The sequence below is a fragment of the Strongylocentrotus purpuratus genome, unplaced genomic scaffold (genome assembly GCF_000002235.5).
Source record: "Strongylocentrotus purpuratus isolate Spur 01 unplaced genomic scaffold, Spur_5.0 spur5_scaffold_7, whole genome shotgun sequence".
Classification (NCBI taxonomy): Eukaryota; Metazoa; Echinodermata; class Echinoidea; order Camarodonta; family Strongylocentrotidae; genus Strongylocentrotus; species Strongylocentrotus purpuratus.
The window spans coordinates 30,766,700-30,785,156 of record NW_022145613.1 but is presented as its reverse complement, the minus strand read 5'-3'; the positions used below and the strand labels follow the sequence as shown (position 1 = coordinate 30,785,156).

Genomic DNA, 18,457 nt, shown 5'->3' with positions numbered 1-18,457 from the left:
TCAGATACCCTTTGGTATGTTGCTTAGGATTACATACGGTTTGGTTCAGTTGTAATATTGAAATATTGAAATATCAAAATATATTTAAAAAATAAGATATTAAATATAATGTCAAAGAAATTAGATATTAATATTTTAAGAAAAGTGTTACACTTTTAGACATTGGTGTATGTTCATCACAAAGGGAGATGGATTGTACAGTTTTGTCATTTCTGTGTGCTAAAATATGAAAAGATGTGTAGCGCAGTATGTTACAGATTCAAAATTCTACTAGTATGATAGTGAGTTGTATGTTGAAACACAACAGATAACATCCTACAGTACGTTAGGTTGTTGATCAGAAGAAAGAAAACAAATTCTTGAGTAATTGCATCTGTTCCGCAGATCCGTTCTAATCAAATTTTTGACCCTTGACTGCCTCCTGTACGTCAGAAATCTTCCACATGATGCCGTAAAGCAGACGGCCTCCTGAGACTCCAACTCTTTGGTGATAGATGGTACATCAGGAATAGCTCAGGCAATCAAGAGGTAGATGCCGACCACCTCTGTCAAATAACTCTATGTAAAATGGTGTCTATGTATGCACATATCCTATAGGTTACAAAACATCATGTGACATTTGATAATTTTGTTCACTCCTGAGCTTCCAACTCTTTGGAGGTAGATGGTACATCGGGAATAGCTCAGGCAAGCAAGTGATAGATGCAGACCTCTGTCATATTACTCTATGTAAAATGGGGTCTATGTATGCACATATCCTATTGGGTACAATTTCATCCTGTGACATTTGATACTTTTTTTTCACTGATCAATATCTGTGATGGCTGTGCACAGCACATATCGAGATTGTCCTTCATTCCCATTGCTGCATGCCTTGGATTCGGGAGGGAACCAAGACATATTCGAGAGGAACCACTCAAGAGGAAGGAGATAGCCAATACATATACAGTCAAACCTGCTTTAGTGACCACCTGTCTACAAAGACCACCTGTCTACAAAGACCACCCTTCTACAAAGACCACCTGTCTACAAAGACCACCTGCCTACAGAGACCACATTTTTTGTTTCCCTTGAAAATGGTTTCTCATTGAATCATGTACTAAAGGAACCTGTCTACAAAGGCCACTTTTTGTGTTTCCCTTGGGTGGTCGCTATAGACAGGTTTGACTGAGCACGTATGCATACGATCATTCAGTGTGACATATGTGTTTATTCTCTCCAAACACATCTAATTCATGTTCAATACTAATGTAAAGTGGAAGTGCTACTGTAGCATGAAAGTGATTCAATGATAACACCAGACCTCGGATAAGTCAGTGTTATTTTGTTGTACCTATGGAGTGTGTGTACTGAAAATATACAATTACTGGTGTCAAATGTTTTCCTATTTTTTCTTATTGTTAGGCCAGAGTTTCGCCTCTTTCAACTGTTATTAGATTTCTAAATAAACAAACACTGATCATAACAAGATTTATTGATTACTATCTAAACTGTATTATAGTGAGGTGTATTCAGTCATTATGACAGTGAACTACAAGCCAAGAAAATGCCTAAAGTAGTCTGCTCAGTAAAGCAATATCTTCAGTGAAACCGTCTCAAGAGCAAAAATATATATTTAGCAATTTAGAAAGGCAGGTAATCTATGCAAATATATACCGGTAGCAGTTTAGAAGGATAAGTTACATAATCTATGCAATCATATATTCTGTGCAAGCTTAATCCAACAAATGCTGGGTTATATGAGTGGACTCGCACTCAGGATTTCATTGACACTGCACCCACTGCAGGAATATCACACATTCTAGAAAAGTGTTTGCTGAAAAACAAATTTGATAAATTCCTACATTTGATTGATTTCCTTTTGTTTTGATGCACGTTTCTGTCTAGTTCTTAAAAATGAAGTTGAGTTCTGGTCATGCGATTGCATTGTGAAAGAAACGGTGTGGAATTGACCAGAAAAGGTTCATCATCTAGCATATGTGTATTGCAAGGTTCTGGAATCATCAAAAATGATAAGAAATTTGGCCAAGTCTTGGTAAAGTTACAAACACTGTACACAGAAAGATGTATATGGGGACTACACGAACACGTGGCGTAAAAATCCGTCCTGATTTTTACGATGTTACATGACATATTTAGAATATGGAGGCATTTGAAGAGCCATGCTTTTCAGTGAACATGTTTTATCTGATGTTCTTCCACACTTGTATAACAACAATGGTAACGCTCCCAAATTATTTTTCATTTCTTCCCAGAACTAAACCTTCTCTTTAAGCAGTTTGCACTGTGTAATATGTAGTATGATTTGTAATTTATTTTGGTATCATTCTTATATCATTTATTGCTTTGTGCAACACAATGGCTTTGTTGAATTATCTATTTCTGGTCTTGATTAGTTTCATAACAACCCTTTTTAAAACTGGTATAGATTAAATGGATTGAGTAGTGTAGTAGTGGTGGTTATTTTACCTGACAGCTAAGAAAGAATAAATGCTTGTTAGTAAGCAATAACAGGACCGACGGCTTTAGGTCCTCTCCGAGGGACCTGGTAATGAGGATTAATGCCTTACCAAAGTGCACTAGCACATCGCCTTGGTTTCAAACCCAGGTCGCTGGTTTACGAGACCACTGCTCTACCAACTGAGCTTTTGCCCCTCCTATCACCCCTCCTATCGCCCCTCCTATCACCCCTCCTATCGCCCCTCCTATCACCCCTCCTATCGCCCCTCCTATCACCCGAAGACTCCCAGAGACAAGAGGGTGTTTCCATATGCAGAAGGTCATAATCTGCTGACACCAGACTTGGTGGATACCATTAATGGACGTACAAACCCTGTAGGCCAATCAAGAAATACCCACTCTTCTGAGTCCTCGGGTGATGCAAATGTCAGATTAGGACTGAACCATATGGGGAAAAGACAGAGCATTACATAAAGCAGGTTGGTCATTATACTGAAGGCTAATCCTGGCGATTGACAAAACCTGTTATTGGGTAAATACCCAAATGGTGTGAAATTCCCCATGATAGCCTACTTCTACGGTATGTGTCTTCTAGTTCAATCTTGCACTGAAAAAAAATTGAAATAAATCTTGACGGCTTTGGTATACCTATCCCTTTATGTGGGACAAGGGATTTATTTGTGTGGCATGTAAAGAGTTAAGCTGAATTGACATCTATTTGTATTAAAAAAATTGAGGAGGCAAAGTTTCAACATGTTGCTGTTATTGAATAACTTATATATGATTCATATTTAACAAGTACTAAATGAACAAATACAAATATATATCGTATATGAAATGGATGAAATGAGCATAAAATCAACAATTTTAAAGGTTGAATTGGACTTCCATTTATTAAGATACAAAGAAGGGTTTGAAAAGTGTATTTATGTACAAATATATCTAGTAAAAGAGATGAAGTCTAGTTGTGTATGTTGCAGAACAGAATTCATTGCACGACCAATGAAAAGAAAAGATAATAAAGTACCTGAAGAAAATATGGCTACAATGATAGAGTTGTTATGTTGTTCAGTTTGTATATTCAGTTATATATTTGATTTTTTTTGGGTTATAATCATGAAAGCATAATGTTGGCAGCAAGTGGTGTAGTGATTTGCTTAGTTAAAAATAAAAACGATCAAGCAAACCATACTCTATATAATAACATAGAATTATTGTGTGATACCTTTTGTCTTTGGATAATGAAAACTTCTGAAAAGTCATCTAGCTTTTTTTTTTCTTTTCTCACTTCAATTCAAATTATTAGTTTCATAAAATACAAAGATATAATATATAGTATAGTTGTTTCTGTGAAATCGCAATAAAAAGCCAGTGGCTCGCAATAAAACACAGCGGTTCCCCTTAGTATAAAAGTCGCTTTTGGTTGATGGAAAAAAGTAAGAAATCCATCATAAAGGTAACCCACTTAAAACATGATAAAAAGGGCAAACTTTCAGAGTAGTTCGCGACACAGGACCTTCACTTGCCTCCGCCATAACTCATTTTGTTTCTCTGTCCCGATTCTTTTCAAACTTCGTAGAAGCTGCAAATACACTGCAACCGAAAATCGTCGACTTTTTTCATACATTCCGCTGTTCCGCCGGTAGTTGCGTAGCAACCATAGGCGCCGGAAGTGTCTTTTGTCTTTTGGATGTGTTTGATGATAGCACCCCTTCGTGATCACTGATCCCTTTCCGACATCACCCATGCGTGACAGGTCAGCTCAATTATTCAAGCGCCATTGTTGTCTGTTTCGGATCCGTTTTTAGCACCTTATTAATATCTACCTCTATCTCCACTATCCTGCATACTACAGATTTCTTACGAGATCTTCAACCTGTATCAAGATCATTATCAACGGCAAATACGGACGTAATTGCGTGCATATCGTTCTAACACGATTGTAGTTCTAGCTAGTTGATTTTGCTTTGATGAATCTGTCAGTGAGGCGCTGCCTGCTACTTAATTTTCGGAGGAGTGAGTTTTTTTGTTTTTATGTCTAGCATTTTGATTTTATAGAGCTGTATATAAACGAGGAGCTGCATGGTAGGGAGAATCCGTTGGCTTGATCTGCCCGAGTTATGCTGTATATGTCTCTGTCATCATCTTTCAACACAAATAGTGAGGTAGGCTAAACAGACGGCTCCAACAAGAAAACGGTGTTCACTTTTTTATTTTTATAAATGTGTATTCCAAAGTAAACTTTAATACTGAAAACGATGCCACCGACTGATTTTAGACAAATCGGTGCCCAAATTGCCCAAATTCTATGTGTTAGGGGTCCACCAGTGTTATTAGGCATTTTAGAACAATTATGTTGGCTGAAAATGTTCGTTAGATGCTCATGTACCCTTTACAGCTCATTTTATGTATATTAGTACCAAAGAAAAAAAACCAGTCAGTCAATAGTGTCTGACATTGAAGTCTAGAAAGTAAACAGGTTTCCTTGCATAATTTGAACAATAGGACACTGCTAACGTTTAAATTTCAAAGATAGGACATACGTGACATGTTCATAATTCATGCAAAGTTCTACAGAATTTGATGTTAGCTGCAAAAGGAATACAATATACATTAGTATGCTCAGCGGAGAAAATGGCACAATTACAAAAATTTGCATAAATTCGAATATTTAACCATGGATACTATTTGATTTTGTGGGTTTTGTGGAAAAGAATATAAATCAATACATGCATTTTGAAGAGTTAATATTTGAATGCCAATTTAATACCACCAAAATCCACAAACCAGCATAATAAACCACATGAAAAAAGTGGATTAATTGGTTCTGTAGAGATAATATAATCTCTGGGCATGCTAAGTATCTGTATTAAGTTTGGAGCCTTTTTCCTCTCAGTGTCCCCAAAACTAAGATTTATATCTGGGCCTAAGGAATCGGCTTACTTCGAATCATCGGCCCGGCCATCGCGTCCGGTGGGGTAGTCGCATTACACGGCCTTTCTACACGGCATTTCGTGAAACGAAAGCGGAAGATGACGCGACCTTTCGTAGAATTGTCATAGGGTTTTCACAAAGTGTATGGTAAATTGACCAGACCATATGTAGATGAGAGGGATTTATTTCACAAACATTAACCACGATATTTCGTGGATAAATTAGTGGCATGTCTTAATATAAAGTCGGGTATAACGCAACCACCCGACCCGACGCGGCTACCCGATGATTTGAAGTAAGCGAAGGAACCCGACTATTAAATAATAATAATAATAATACGGCTACTTGTAAAGCGCACAGGGGGGTGTTTCCAGGCGCGGATCCAGGATTTCTTAGGGGGGAGGGGGGCCCAAAATTGAAATTATGCGAGCCAAAAATTGGAACGTAATGGTGACCAGCAGTGACGTAATGCGGGGGGGGGGGGGTGGGTGCAGGGAGGGGCGAGTTTTCCCCCTCCATCCTCCTCGAAACGCGATAGCTTTGACGTTTCATTAAATTATTAGAGAAAGAAGACGATTCATATAGTACCGTTCTCGAAAATAATCCTCGTCTGAATTCAGGTTCACCCCTCCCGCGCGAAGCGCGGAAACTTTTACGTTTCATTAAATAATTAGAGAAACAAGACGATTCGTTGTACAGTTCTCGACTCTTAATCCTCGTCTGAATACAGGTTCCCCCCTCCCGCGCGAAGCGCGGAAGCTTTTACGTTTCATTAAATCATTAGAGAAACAAGACGATTAGTTGTACATTTCTCAACTCTTAATCCTCGTCTGAATTCAGTTTTCCCCCTCCCGCGCGAAGCGCGGAAGCTTTTACGATTCATTAAATCATTAGAGAAACAATTAGACGATTCGTTGTAAATTTCTCGACTCTTAATCCTCGTCTGAATTCAGTTTTCCCCGGCTCCCGCGCGAAGCGCGGAAGCTTTTACGATTCTTTAAATCATTAGTGAAAGAAGACGATTCGTTGTACCGTTCTCGACTCTTAATTCTTGTCTAAATGTAGTCCCAACCCCCAACCCCTCCTGCGCGAAGCGCGGAAGCTTTGACGTTTCATTAAATTATTAGAGAAAGAAGACGATTCGTTGTACCGTTTTCGAAAAAAATCCTCGTCTGAATTCAGTTACCCCCCCCCCCCTCCCGCGCGTAGCGCGGAAGCTTTTACGATTCATTAAATCATTAGAGAAAGAAGACAATTCGTTGTACCGTTCTCGACTCTTAATTCTTGTCTAAATTCAGTCCCACCCCCCCCCCTCCTGCGTGAATCGCGGAAGCTTTTCCATTTCTTCAAATCATTAGAGAAACAAGACGATTCGTTTGACATTTCTCGACTCTTAATCCTCGTCTGAATTTAGTTTTCCCCCTCCCGCGCGAAGCGCGGAAGCTTTAACGATTCATTAAATCATCAGAGAAAGAAGACAATTCGTTGTACCGTTCTCGAAAATAATCCTAGTCTGAATTCATTTTCGCCCCCCCCCCCCGGGCCCTCCCGCGAAGCGCGGAAGCTTTTACGATTCTTTAAATCATTAGTGAAAGAAGACGATTCGTTGTACCGTTCTCGACTCTTAATTCTTGTCTAAATGTAGTCCCAACCCCCCAACCCCTCCTGCGCGAAGCGCGGAAGCTTTGACGTTTCATTAAATTATTAGAGAAAGAAGACGATTCGTTGTACCGTTTTCGAAAAAAAATCCTCGTCTGAATTCAGTTACCCCCCCCTCTCGCGCGTAGCGCGGAAGCTTTTACATTTCTTTAAATCATTAGAGAAACAAGGCGATTCCTTGTACCGTTCTTGATGCTTAATCCTCGTCTGAGTTCAGTTTTCCCCCTCCCGCGCGAAGCGCGGGGGCTTTTACGTTTCATTAAATTATTAGAGAAAGAAGACGATGCGTTGTACCGTTCTCTACACTAATCTTTGTCTGAATTTTAAAGATGTTCTTTGTCTGCTCCTTTTTCTTTCTACGTCCTCTTCCTTTTCTCTCCTCTTTTTTTTAGGGGGGGGGGCGGTGATTGTTTGGGTACCGCCCCCACCGCCCCCCTGGCTACGCGCCTGCGGTCAGATTAACACATGTTGATACCTTGTCCGACCCCGGAAGCTCAGACGTTTAAGGCAATAAATTACGGTCAGACAAGCATTCAGGGGCCCGCCGTAGGGCCCCTAGTGGGGTCGAGGCGGTGGAGCCCCCGGAAGTTCGGGTTTTTTAGGCGTTTAATTACGGTCAGATGAGCATTTTTTATAATCCTTATTATTTTGTCACACTGGCAGGACACTTAGGCGTGGGGTCAAGGGGACAAAGCCCCCCCCCCCAAATCAGGGGTTTTAGACATTAAATTACCGTCAACTGAGCATCGAAGGGCCCGTCTTAGGGCCCAAGGTGGAATCCAGGGGGCAGAGCCCCGGAACTCAGGGGTTTTAGGCGTTTATTTACGGTCAGATGAGCATTTTGTTATAATCCTTATTATTTTGTGTCACTGGCAGGACACTATTTGGCGTGGGAGCCCCCCAAAATCAGGGGTTTTAGGCATTAAGTAACCGTCAGATGAGCATCGAAGGGCCCACCTTAGGGACCTAGGTGGAATCCAGGGGGTAGATCCCCCGGAAGCTTAGGGGTTTTAGGCATTTAATCACGGTCAGATGATCTTATTTTGATGCCTCTTTATTTGTTAACACTGGCAGTTAACTATTCTTTCTTTCTTGCTCTCTTTCTTTTTTTTAATTTCTCTTTAATATACTTTTTTTTAAAGTGTGTGGGGGGGGGGGGGCTCGAGGCTCCCGATTCCCGCCGTTCCTCGGGCCCTGACATGTAGGAATCTCAAGAATTATATTTCTTGCCTGGCTGTAAATTTAGGAATTTGTCATTTTCCAACAAACGCATAAAAAAGTATAATTTACTAAAAAGTGAGGAAAAATCTCGGAAATTATGTAATTTCAGCGTTATTTGTAATCCACAATTATGGAATTTGAAATAAAACACGTTTGAATTTGATTTCCCCCAAGCCCCCTCCCCCCCCCCTCTATCAGTACGCCAGTATCTCCTATTTTCCTTTTTTCTTTCCCTTTCCTTCCTTCTCTATTATTTTTTTGATGGGTGGGGGGGGGGGGGGGGGCGACAGCCTGGGAGGCAAGGCCCTTTGGCCCCCCCCCCCGATCTCCTTCTTCCCCCTTTTCTTTTCTTCTTCCTCTTCTTTCTTTCCCTTTCTCTCCTCTTTCCCTTTCCCTTCTTTTCCTTTCTTCTCTTTTTTTTTTCTTCTTTTTTTTTGCCGGGGGGGGGGGGGGGGGGCCAAGGCCCGCTCGGCCCCCCCCCCTGGATCCGCGCCTGGGTGTTTCATAAAGCTGTTCGTAAAGTGCTTTACGAACAGCTTTATGAAACACCCCCAGGTCCACCTTTCATTACTCATGGCGCTTAGAGAAAAATACATGTAACAAACATAAGATAGAAAGAAAAAACAAAAACGAAATTCTCCTAGACATAGTAAATTAGAATATTTGGTTTGTTTTCAGATCAGTCATGGCGTCAGAACGACAGGGCTCACCATTGCCGTTCAGCGTTACGACTTCTGTTACTGAGGAATCTGTCCGGGCAAGCGCGAAGAGAATCGCTGGTCAAATCCATCAGACGCCGGTGATGACGTCGTCGAAGCTGGATCAGAAGACCCGAGGGAGGAAAGTGTTTTTTAAATGCGAACACTTACAGAAGACAGGATCTTTTAAGGTAGGGCTGTGTCGCCATTCATTCATACCTCTAAACCCAAGCGCCAATAACCGTAGAGAGTGGTTCCTAAAATGATATATCACAGAGTGATTAGGCCTAGATCAACTTTCCAAAATTGCGTGGATGTATTGTCCATCTTTTGATAATAATAATAATAATCTTTTAAAGTCCACTCCAATTTTTTTAAAAGTTAAACCGAAAATGGAAATTCTTTTTGCCCAATTGATCGTGAGCCTGGCAGCCACTCGGGCAGCCACTGAGCATCGCCAGATCGACGTTGCTCTATCCCTTATTGTTGAACGCCAAACAAGGTAGCAGCAACTCCCGTCTATTAACGTCTTTTGGTATGATGCGGCCGGGGTTCGAACCCCACGCCCTCCCGGTTGTGAGGCGGACGCTCTACTGACTGAGCCAACACACCATACACTGAATGGTAAAACAAACCGAAACAACTAAGATAACAACTGGAATGACCCCCACATCCTTAGACACAATCTTAAATGATGTTTTCCTGTTACATGTAGTTAGAACCCTATGTGTCGGTCAAGTTTGAAAATGACCAAGCAAATCTCATACCAGATGCAAATAAAGGTAAGCTTAAAGACAACAGTTTATGACATAATGTCTATTGTCATGATTTTCTCTACTTATTCCTTCCTTATATTTTAATTGAATTAAAAATGTGTATTCTAATGTTTCTTCTTTTCTCCTGATAATATATTTCACCAACGAATCGAGAGTTTTGGTAGACATCTTGGATGTAGTATATAGCAATACATCCTTGGCACATGACGTATTGTGATAATCAGCCTCAGGATAATAACAAGTAAAATGATATCACTACTACTAGGCCTACTATTGTAGTACTACTACAATATTAACTGGTATTAATGATTATGTTGATGACGCTGATGATAATAATAATATATTAATAATGATAATGATTATAATGATGATAATAATGATAGCAATTATCATCGTTATCATCATCATACAAATCTATATCCGATCCCCATTAGTCGTATACCATAATATATGGACTGGCACACTCTTTATATCATTTCACAGTATTGTAGGTGAATAAGATATTTTATACATGGGCTTGTAGCAAGGTTAAAGAAGAAACGCACCGCGTTCATGCCATATAACATGTACAAATCAGTATAAACTCTTTTTTTTATTCTCTCCTTTCATAAAGAAAATTGTACATAATTTATAACATTGTATACAAAGTAACAAAATAATCTTCACATAGGTCTAAATAAATTTGAACTTTTACATTTCCATACAAAGTTACAAACAAAGTTGCACATTTACAGATGAAAAATATTTTTAAAAAAATTATATTTTCACATTTCAAACAAATCGCAAATAAAGTTTGTACTATGACCAGTTTGCGTATAAATTTCAAGTTGTTCTTTTCTTTTCCACAATATTTTTTTTCCTATTAAATTTCCTTCAGAGAAAAAAAGAAGGGTTATGATAAAAAAAAAAAATGAAAAAAAAAAATGAAAAAATAGAGAAATAAATTTTAAAAAAATATATATATATATATATATATATATAAAAATAAACCGTAGAAAAGAATTATCAGATATTCCCTTTACAATGCTTGAGGGTAAAACGATCTCCTCCCGGCGGGATGTCGTTGAAACGAGGAATTGTTGAAACGAGGAAATTAGTCCCGTACCAGGTGCCCAACTATATCAAACCTCTCCGATCTCTTTTCCAGGTTCGTGGTGCTCGTTCTGCCCTTACAAAACTACTGGAGACAGGTATCGACCCCTCTGACGTCAACCTTGTGACATACAGTTCAGGGAACTTTGCAGCAGGACTGACCGTGGCCGCCGGATCCACAGGCATCAAGAATTGCACGATCCTTATGAGTAGAGATTGCTCGCCCCTGAAGAAGACACTGGTTGAATCACTAGGAGCTAAAGTACAGCTCTTCACCGGAGACCAAGAACGGGTAAACAGGAGCTTCATATAATGTATAACCAGACTTTAGACAGGGTCGTCGTATTAAAGACTGTTTTCAAACATAGGGGGGGGGGGGGCTAGGAAGTTGTCATACCTATCTTTCCGTGAAGTCTGTAACACTGAGAAACACCTCTGAGGCCACAGGCAAACAATTCTTTATTTGTCGTGATCGTCTGTGGCACATACATCATTTTGCGATGCACATAGCTATGTATTTTATTTTCATTTAAAAAGGTGAATTAAACTGCGCACTTCTCTTCCCTGCGGACCCATTGTTTGCATTGTTTTCGCGCGCATCTGACGCGAAGGCAACCAAAAGTGTAATCGAGAGAAACTGACTCCAAATGATCGCTAATACCCCCAGTTTTATATTTATGGCGCTTCTTTTATTCAACTCCAAATTCAGAATTTCTCACGTGCGATGATATTTTAATCTCGGCCTGCGGCCTCGGTGAAATATAACACCATTCGGGAGCGCTTTTTTAATATTAGTCAAGGAAACTCTGATTTTTTTATATAAACAAATTCTTAAAATAATTCTTTAAACAATGTTTTGATGCAGGATATAAAACAAATATACCATGCCCTCTTTTCCAGGTACTGGTTAAAACTATGGCTCTCGATGACTCCAATAGTACTATTGGAGTCACCTCTTGCCATATTTTAAACCAGAACCTCTCAAGACAGTGTATATTAATTTTGTATGCTATACAATTGCATACTCCGTGTATTTGTTACCGTTACATGTACCGTTCTTTATTCCATGTTTCGGTTTTTATCTTAATATTTTTAATATTTTGTTATGATTATCTTTTTACATATTTTACCCATTTTGTAATTTGTTTTTGTGAGTTATGTGGACAAAATAAATTTAAACTTGAATTTGTATTTTACAATATCATCACTGTTAGGTTGCCAAGCCAAGATCGGCTGTCGAGGCAGGGGCTTTATACATATCATCAGGACAAACTTATGACGTCATTTCTGGTCAAGGCACTGTTGGGTTGGAATTCTTAAGCCAGGTTCGAAAGTCCCAAAATGTTATCTATCTCATTTTGTTTTCATGTTTTATTTCACGATTCACTATTTATTCAACAAATAATAAAACGCAGATGAAAAACAAATGATTACAAAGCACGAAGGACTTGTCTGGTAAAAGAACGATAGAACTTTTAAGCGCTTGCCATTACCTCTCAAGGAGATATACTCGATTCATTTTGAAAGCAATAATATGTTCTCTTCTTTCTAGTTAATTTTGATATTCTTTAGCACTCCTTATGCATTTATATTAATGAATTAAAAAAAATATTTAAAAAGTTCATTTTTAAACTGTTGAATACTTTTCATTATATGTAGGCCTACTTTCAGAGGCAATCGCACAAATCGTCTTAATTTTTGTGTTAAGGAAATCCGCCTAATCTGAAATTTGTGCGATATTGGTATTGCCATTGTCACAGGGTCTAGATTATTGAGGAAAGTCGATGACGTAAACACAGTGCTTTCCTATTCGGTACACAAGTGCGAACAAACAAACAAACGAAATTTGATTTTGCTGTTGTGGATTGATCCAAACGACAGAGCACATAACAACATACAAAATAACTAACCAAATTACGGGCCCTATCAAAATGTGTTAGCATGAATGGATTGTGCTCCTCTTAATTAAAGGTAAAGACCAGTATTGGAAAATGGAAGCTCTCATTACCAATCATGTGAAAGAACATGTTTTGACTAATACATGATGATAAAAAATTTGCCGGGAAACCGCCTACTAATTCATATATTTGGTAAATTTGTTTCTCTCATGGTCTGTGAGAGATATAGGGTAGTCCCATATACATCTTTCTGTGTATAGCGCTTGTAACTTTACGAAGAATGTGCCAAATTTCTTATCATTTTGATGATTCCAGAACCTTGCAGATGCTAGATGCTAGATGATCAACCTTTTCTGATCGATTCCACAACGTTTCTTTCACAATGCAATCGCATGACCATAACTGGTCTTTACCTTTAATGTTTGTTTCCAACTCGAGTTTTCTAAAATATAAATAGGCCTAGGCATGTTATAGCTACTGTGTATTTTGAAAAATCTGAATCTCAGATTACATTGTTGCAGCCTGGCAATGCTTGTTTCTATCTTGGTTTGTCTTTGTGGAGGCATCATGGTACAGTGGCTCATCCACTTGAACCTCAATCAAAGGTTTGTGTATCCCAGCACGACACTAACGTCCCTCGGCAAGACATTAATCCACTTTTCGCCACTCTCCACCCAGGCGTTAAAAAGGGTACCCGCTGGGATGCCAATGGCATTGTACTTTGCTCAGCATTGTGAGAGTCTGAAAAGATAGCTTATTGCTGGAATGCTCCGTAGGGAACGGAGAATGTGCATACATTATGATTGTGCGGGCGAGCCTGAATCTAATGACCGGGTAATAATATATCTTAGATGCTTAGAGATATCTTCGGTGTACTAATTAAGCGCCATATAACCCCGGAATATTGTTGCTATTATTATTATGATTTCAATGTTATTAACAGGTCCCTGAATTGGACGCGATTGTGGTACCAGTAGGTGGAGGAGGACTTATATCTGGCATAGCAACGATTGCTAAGGTTGGTTATTAATATTTAGTGTGAGTTCTTGTATTTGGCACAATGCTACTCCTGGCGCTTCATTTTTATTATTACCCGGGGTTTAGCACGGCTGCCATATAATTCGCTCAAGCATTTGAAGGAATTAATTCCTGCCAGGTACCCATTTAACTTACCTGGATAGAGAGCATAGCTAATAAAGATTAATGACTATACAAAGGACAATATAATGTTGCGATAGGGATTCAAACCCCACGCCTAGGTCTTGATGCTTCGATTTAAATGGAGGTGAGGATAATATATTTGGTAAAATAAAAGTGCTGTTTCGGTTGTGTCACCTATTAGTCCGTATTAATACGGATCGAGACACATATCGATCAAGATACCAGAACTTTGGAATAAACTCCCACGGAATTTAAGGAATATCACTCAGTTAGATGAACTTAAATCCGAATTGAAAACGCTATCGTTCTTGAATGTGTAATCTAATTTTTTCGTGACATTTAATACGGTGATATTCTAACACACAGAGAGACCTCGTTGGTATTTTGCGTTTACTAAGCAATCTAGTGTTATTACCATTATTTTTATTACTATTATTACACAAAAGGCACATGTATGTTATTCCTTCACACCCTTACCTTACCCCCACACAAATCCAATAACGGTTTTGCCTTGTATTGATAGAAATATTCGATTTTGTTGTCTGTAAATATCTTTAATTGATGATGACTGAGATTCACATAAATAACTTAAAGGTAATACAAAGTTTTGGTATGGGGTCATGAATTTGGTTCAAATGATCATATTGGAAGCATATACGATCCTACAATATTCAGTGATCGTTGTCGCGGTCGAAATCGACTCTAAAGATATGAAATTGTAAATAATAAACACTTTATGTTGAATAGCTCCCTCTCAAGGTCAAGATATTAATTAAGCTATAAAACAATGTTTATTGAATAAAATCGACCGATTAGCTATTCTCGTTTGGAAATTATAATACCACAACTACATACTCTGAGATTTTCATGGTCGCAGCTACCATTGTACGGCCGTAGAAGCTATTTGAAATTTATCAAAATTTACCGGGAGCACCGGTAAATCTTTATATTCAATTTTTCTCGAAAGCAGAAGTGTTTCAGGGGCTAAATTTTCTAGTGCTTTTAATACATCCACAGGGGCATCCAAATATATCAAAATTGTAAAGAATCACTATCAACCCATTTTTCAAAATTTCCCAAAACTTTGTATTACCCTTAAGAAAATAATTTTGCTTGCAAACGTAGAGCACAGCCAGACTAAGTTTTTTCGTTTTAGGAGAATGAGAAAAGACTCTACACCCGAATTTGATATGATATTTTCATGTAAAAAACTATATAATGCATCTATTTACGGATGACTCACTTATCTTACTTTCTCTCATACCAGGCAATAAAACCCAATATTTTGATCATTGGAGCAGAGCCTTCACTCTCGAACTCATGCGAACTTTCACTCCGTAACGGCAATCTCTGCCAACTAAATCATGTAGAAAAGGCAAACTCAACCGTTGCAGATGGATTGAGAGTTTCTATTGGTTCGAATACCTGGCCAATCATCAAGGAGTACGTCGATGACGTCATATCGGTATCCGAAGATGAAATCAAGGTGATGCCCGTGCGATTTTCTAACCGATCAGTTCGTAGTTAAGATTTGGTACAAATAACCTCATTTTTCTACGTAAGGTCTTTTAAAAAATGGAGAGGTTCCACTTGATTCGTGCATTAAAAAAAAAAGTGATGAAGGTGCTTTATAAAAAATAACTTTTGTTATTAAAGGAGAGAAAGAAAAAGAAAATCATATTTTAAGGATGCTATTTTGGGGTTGATATTTAACAATTGGCGCATTTGGGGCAATGTATACTTAATTAATATACATTGTGTTTTAAAAGGGGGCATGGAAAAGTTGTGACTTGTGACTATGATTGCGTTAATCCTTTATGACTTGAATTTAAGCCATCAATTAATCAAAATTCCGTCTTTCCTTCCGTCGCTTCCTAGAATGCTACTCTCCTCGTCTGGCATTATTTGAAACAATGCGTTGAACCGTGTGCTGGAGTCCCTTTGGCCGCCATCTTTAGCGAAAAGTTTGCGTCACTTCCGGCAGAGGTCATTAATGTTGGTGTGATCCTTTCCGGTGGGAACATCAGTCAGGAGTGCATGAGAATCTTCCTACAAGATAATGAAAATTGATATAACTTGCTTTGACAAATATCCTCCTCGTACGCCGACACATAAATGGTATTACAACAGGTTATCAGGAATTGACATTGTAACTATGTCATTATTGTATTCGTACTGATATATGTATGACGGATCCCATGCAAGAAGCAAATACATGTTCTCAGGTTCAGAAACATAATGAAATGATATCAAATTGAATATATATATGAGCGTTCTGATTCTAGAAATTATCTTATCTTATATATATATATATATATATATATATATATATATATATATATACAGTATTTAGAGAAACGCAATGACACAACAATATACTATCATATTTTAAAGGCTATTCTAAGTATTTAATGACATTACTTATAAATATTAACATTTTGAAGAGTAATAATATTACTCGTAGTTAACTAACTGAGTTATAATGTCATTAATAAAAGGCTTTAATGAGGCTTTAGCGTAATATTCCGTAGCATAATTGCATATTTTGGGTCGAATATTAACTTTAAGAGCTAAGCTACTGTTAATTATGCTGTGGGCTAAATATGTGCATAAAAGATATGACAAACATTTTATTGATTATATGGTATTGCTGTTCAAGGACAATCAAATCGTTATCAATATTTGCCAGATCATATCATTATTTTGTTTTTTGTAAATTTAATTTGATAAATATATGCTTTTGAACTAATCAAACAATCATAGACAATCAAATTGAAATAACATCGTAGCATCTTCACATAATTCACATAAAACATGTTTCATTTTCTTAAATTACAGTGTTTTCAAAAATTCATAACTTTTTTGGTTTACAGTCCTTTACGATCTTTAAACGGTTTAAGATTAATCTTTTGAAAAAAAAACTAAGAACAGAGACTCTGTGAAACATAAGTTTGCGATTTTTTTGCTTGCATAAATGTTGGATAAATTACGTATTATGCATAATATATGATAAGAAAATTCAATTTTTTGAACATTTTGTTTTTCAAGTCATAACCTTTAATTAACACGAAATTGTTGAGAAAAAAAAAATCAACATTGTCAAGTTTTCGATCTAAGTCTCCAGATCTGAACAAAAACAATCTTGTGTGTTTGCATTTTACGAACAAATGAAAGATTTTCGTGTTACTCATCATCATATGAACATAAGGGATTGTTTCATAATTTCCGTTTAAGTAAATTATAACTATTTGGTATTAAATTGTATAACAACTAAAAACTAAAAGCTAGAAGCGTATCCAAAGGCGTGCCTGCATGCCATATCATCCTAGGTCGTGATATACGCTACTCTGATGATAGAGATTTACTACAGTGTGAGTCAAAAAAAAAAGTTTACACCTAGGAAATTGCTTATTATTTTATCAATCATCTATGAACAGTAAATTATTATACATTTTATGAAAGAGTGTTTTATCCGGAATAATTTAGTATCATTTTTGTGTGGTGTGTGTTCACGCTTTGATGAACAGGACGCATTGTTTGCTAAAGTGCAAAAATCGGCTTGCCGCAAAGTTGCTTATGTGTAGTTTGAATAAAACAATGGGGATTTGGGTATTAATTCGGTTATTGCAGATCCAAATAACATCCCTACCAAAATTGATCATGCCACAAATATCAAACATCGAATATCAAATATTGACGAACATAATTTTGTGCGCGCGTGTGTGTGTATGTGTGACTTTGCTTTTGCAAAAAGCATATGCAATGCATCTCATTCTCTCACTTTAATCCCAACATATCACATACTGTAGGCATCACTTTGGCGCAAGTCAATTTTTGAAATCTCGCAAACATTGCCTCCTGTTCTGCCCTCTATATACCCCCACATGAGCAACTTTAAAAGGTTGTTCCCCAGACGAAAATAGTCAGCTCTGATTGTACACGTCTATAAGAGGCAAACCCAACACACGCGTACACCGACAATGATCACATCTGATTGGTAGACGTCTATGAAAGTCAAATCACAGATACACGCACGCACTCACGCACACGCACGTACTCACGCGCACACACGTACTAAACGCACACACACCACACATTCTATACATACCCATTCATTCTTATACACAGGCACACAAACTTAACCACACCCATTCGGTCATTTTAAGTTTCCTTTAGTTGGCTTTCACATCAAACTATATATCACATGGACCGAACTGAGTTATCGCTTTGAGCAAGGAAGTTAAATTCAATTCAATTCAATTCAATAAGGGTTTATTATTAAAAGGCTTATATATGAAATAGAAAGTATTGAACAAAGATTCACCATTACTTAATTATTTCTATAATATATATGACTTTCTCTCTTGTTAGTGATGTCAAATTGGAAAGGCGACTTAATGTACAATACATGTAGACCTATTAAGTAGTGCTAACAAACATTTCTCGAGTCCGAAATAGGTCAATTTGTAAGGGATTTTATTTGTATGCATACTTGTCATTGTGAGGTGGGTTAATCCCTTTATTCAATCCTCTGCAATCAAGATGATATCAAATAAAA

The 18,457-nt window shown here is 37.8% G+C and overlaps 2 protein-coding genes across 4 annotated transcripts in view; both read left to right on the top strand.

Moving 5' to 3' along the window:
• LOC592140 (DNA replication ATP-dependent helicase/nuclease DNA2) overlaps window positions 1-1,037 on the top strand; it is a 28,219-nt gene extending 27,182 nt beyond the window's left edge. The window contains exons 30-31 of one of the 2 annotated variants that reach the window (XM_030974213.1): window positions 428-473; window positions 635-1,037. In XM_030974213.1, the coding sequence (XP_030830073.1) occupies window positions 428-472 (45 nt within the window). In that variant the 3' untranslated portion in view covers window position 473; window positions 635-1,037. The other variant, XM_030974212.1, reaches the window with a different exon arrangement.
• A 3,025-nt stretch (window positions 1,038-4,062) lies between these two features.
• LOC105443552 (serine racemase-like) lies at window positions 4,063-16,186 on the top strand. 2 transcript variants are annotated; one of them, XM_030974859.1, is made up of 7 exons: window positions 4,063-4,476; window positions 8,953-9,163; window positions 10,896-11,132; window positions 12,055-12,165; window positions 13,682-13,756; window positions 15,167-15,385; window positions 15,778-16,186. In XM_030974859.1, exons 2-7 carry the CDS (start codon window positions 8,960-8,962, stop codon window positions 15,967-15,969), a joined length of 1,038 nt encoding a protein of 345 aa, XP_030830719.1. In that variant the 5' UTR covers window positions 4,063-4,476; window positions 8,953-8,959; the 3' UTR covers window positions 15,970-16,186. The 2 variants fall into 2 exon arrangements, with proteins under 2 accessions (XP_030830719.1, XP_030830718.1); XM_030974858.1 differs by having other exon boundaries at window positions 4,063-4,625.
• Window positions 16,187-18,457: the final 2,271 nt, after the last annotated feature.

Excerpts from the sequence above, each read along its gene's own strand:
- LOC105443552 (XM_030974858.1), top strand. The coding sequence starts at position 4,543 with ATGGTAGGGAGAATCCGTTGGCTTGATCTGCCCGAGTTATGCTGTATA. Across the intron at positions 11,133-12,054 it reads TCACCGGAGACCAAGAACGG|GTTGCCAAGCCAAGATCGGC; the intron begins GTAAACAGGAGC and ends CATCACTGTTAG. Across the intron at positions 15,386-15,777 it reads TATCCGAAGATGAAATCAAG|AATGCTACTCTCCTCGTCTG; the intron begins GTGATGCCCGTG and ends GTCGCTTCCTAG.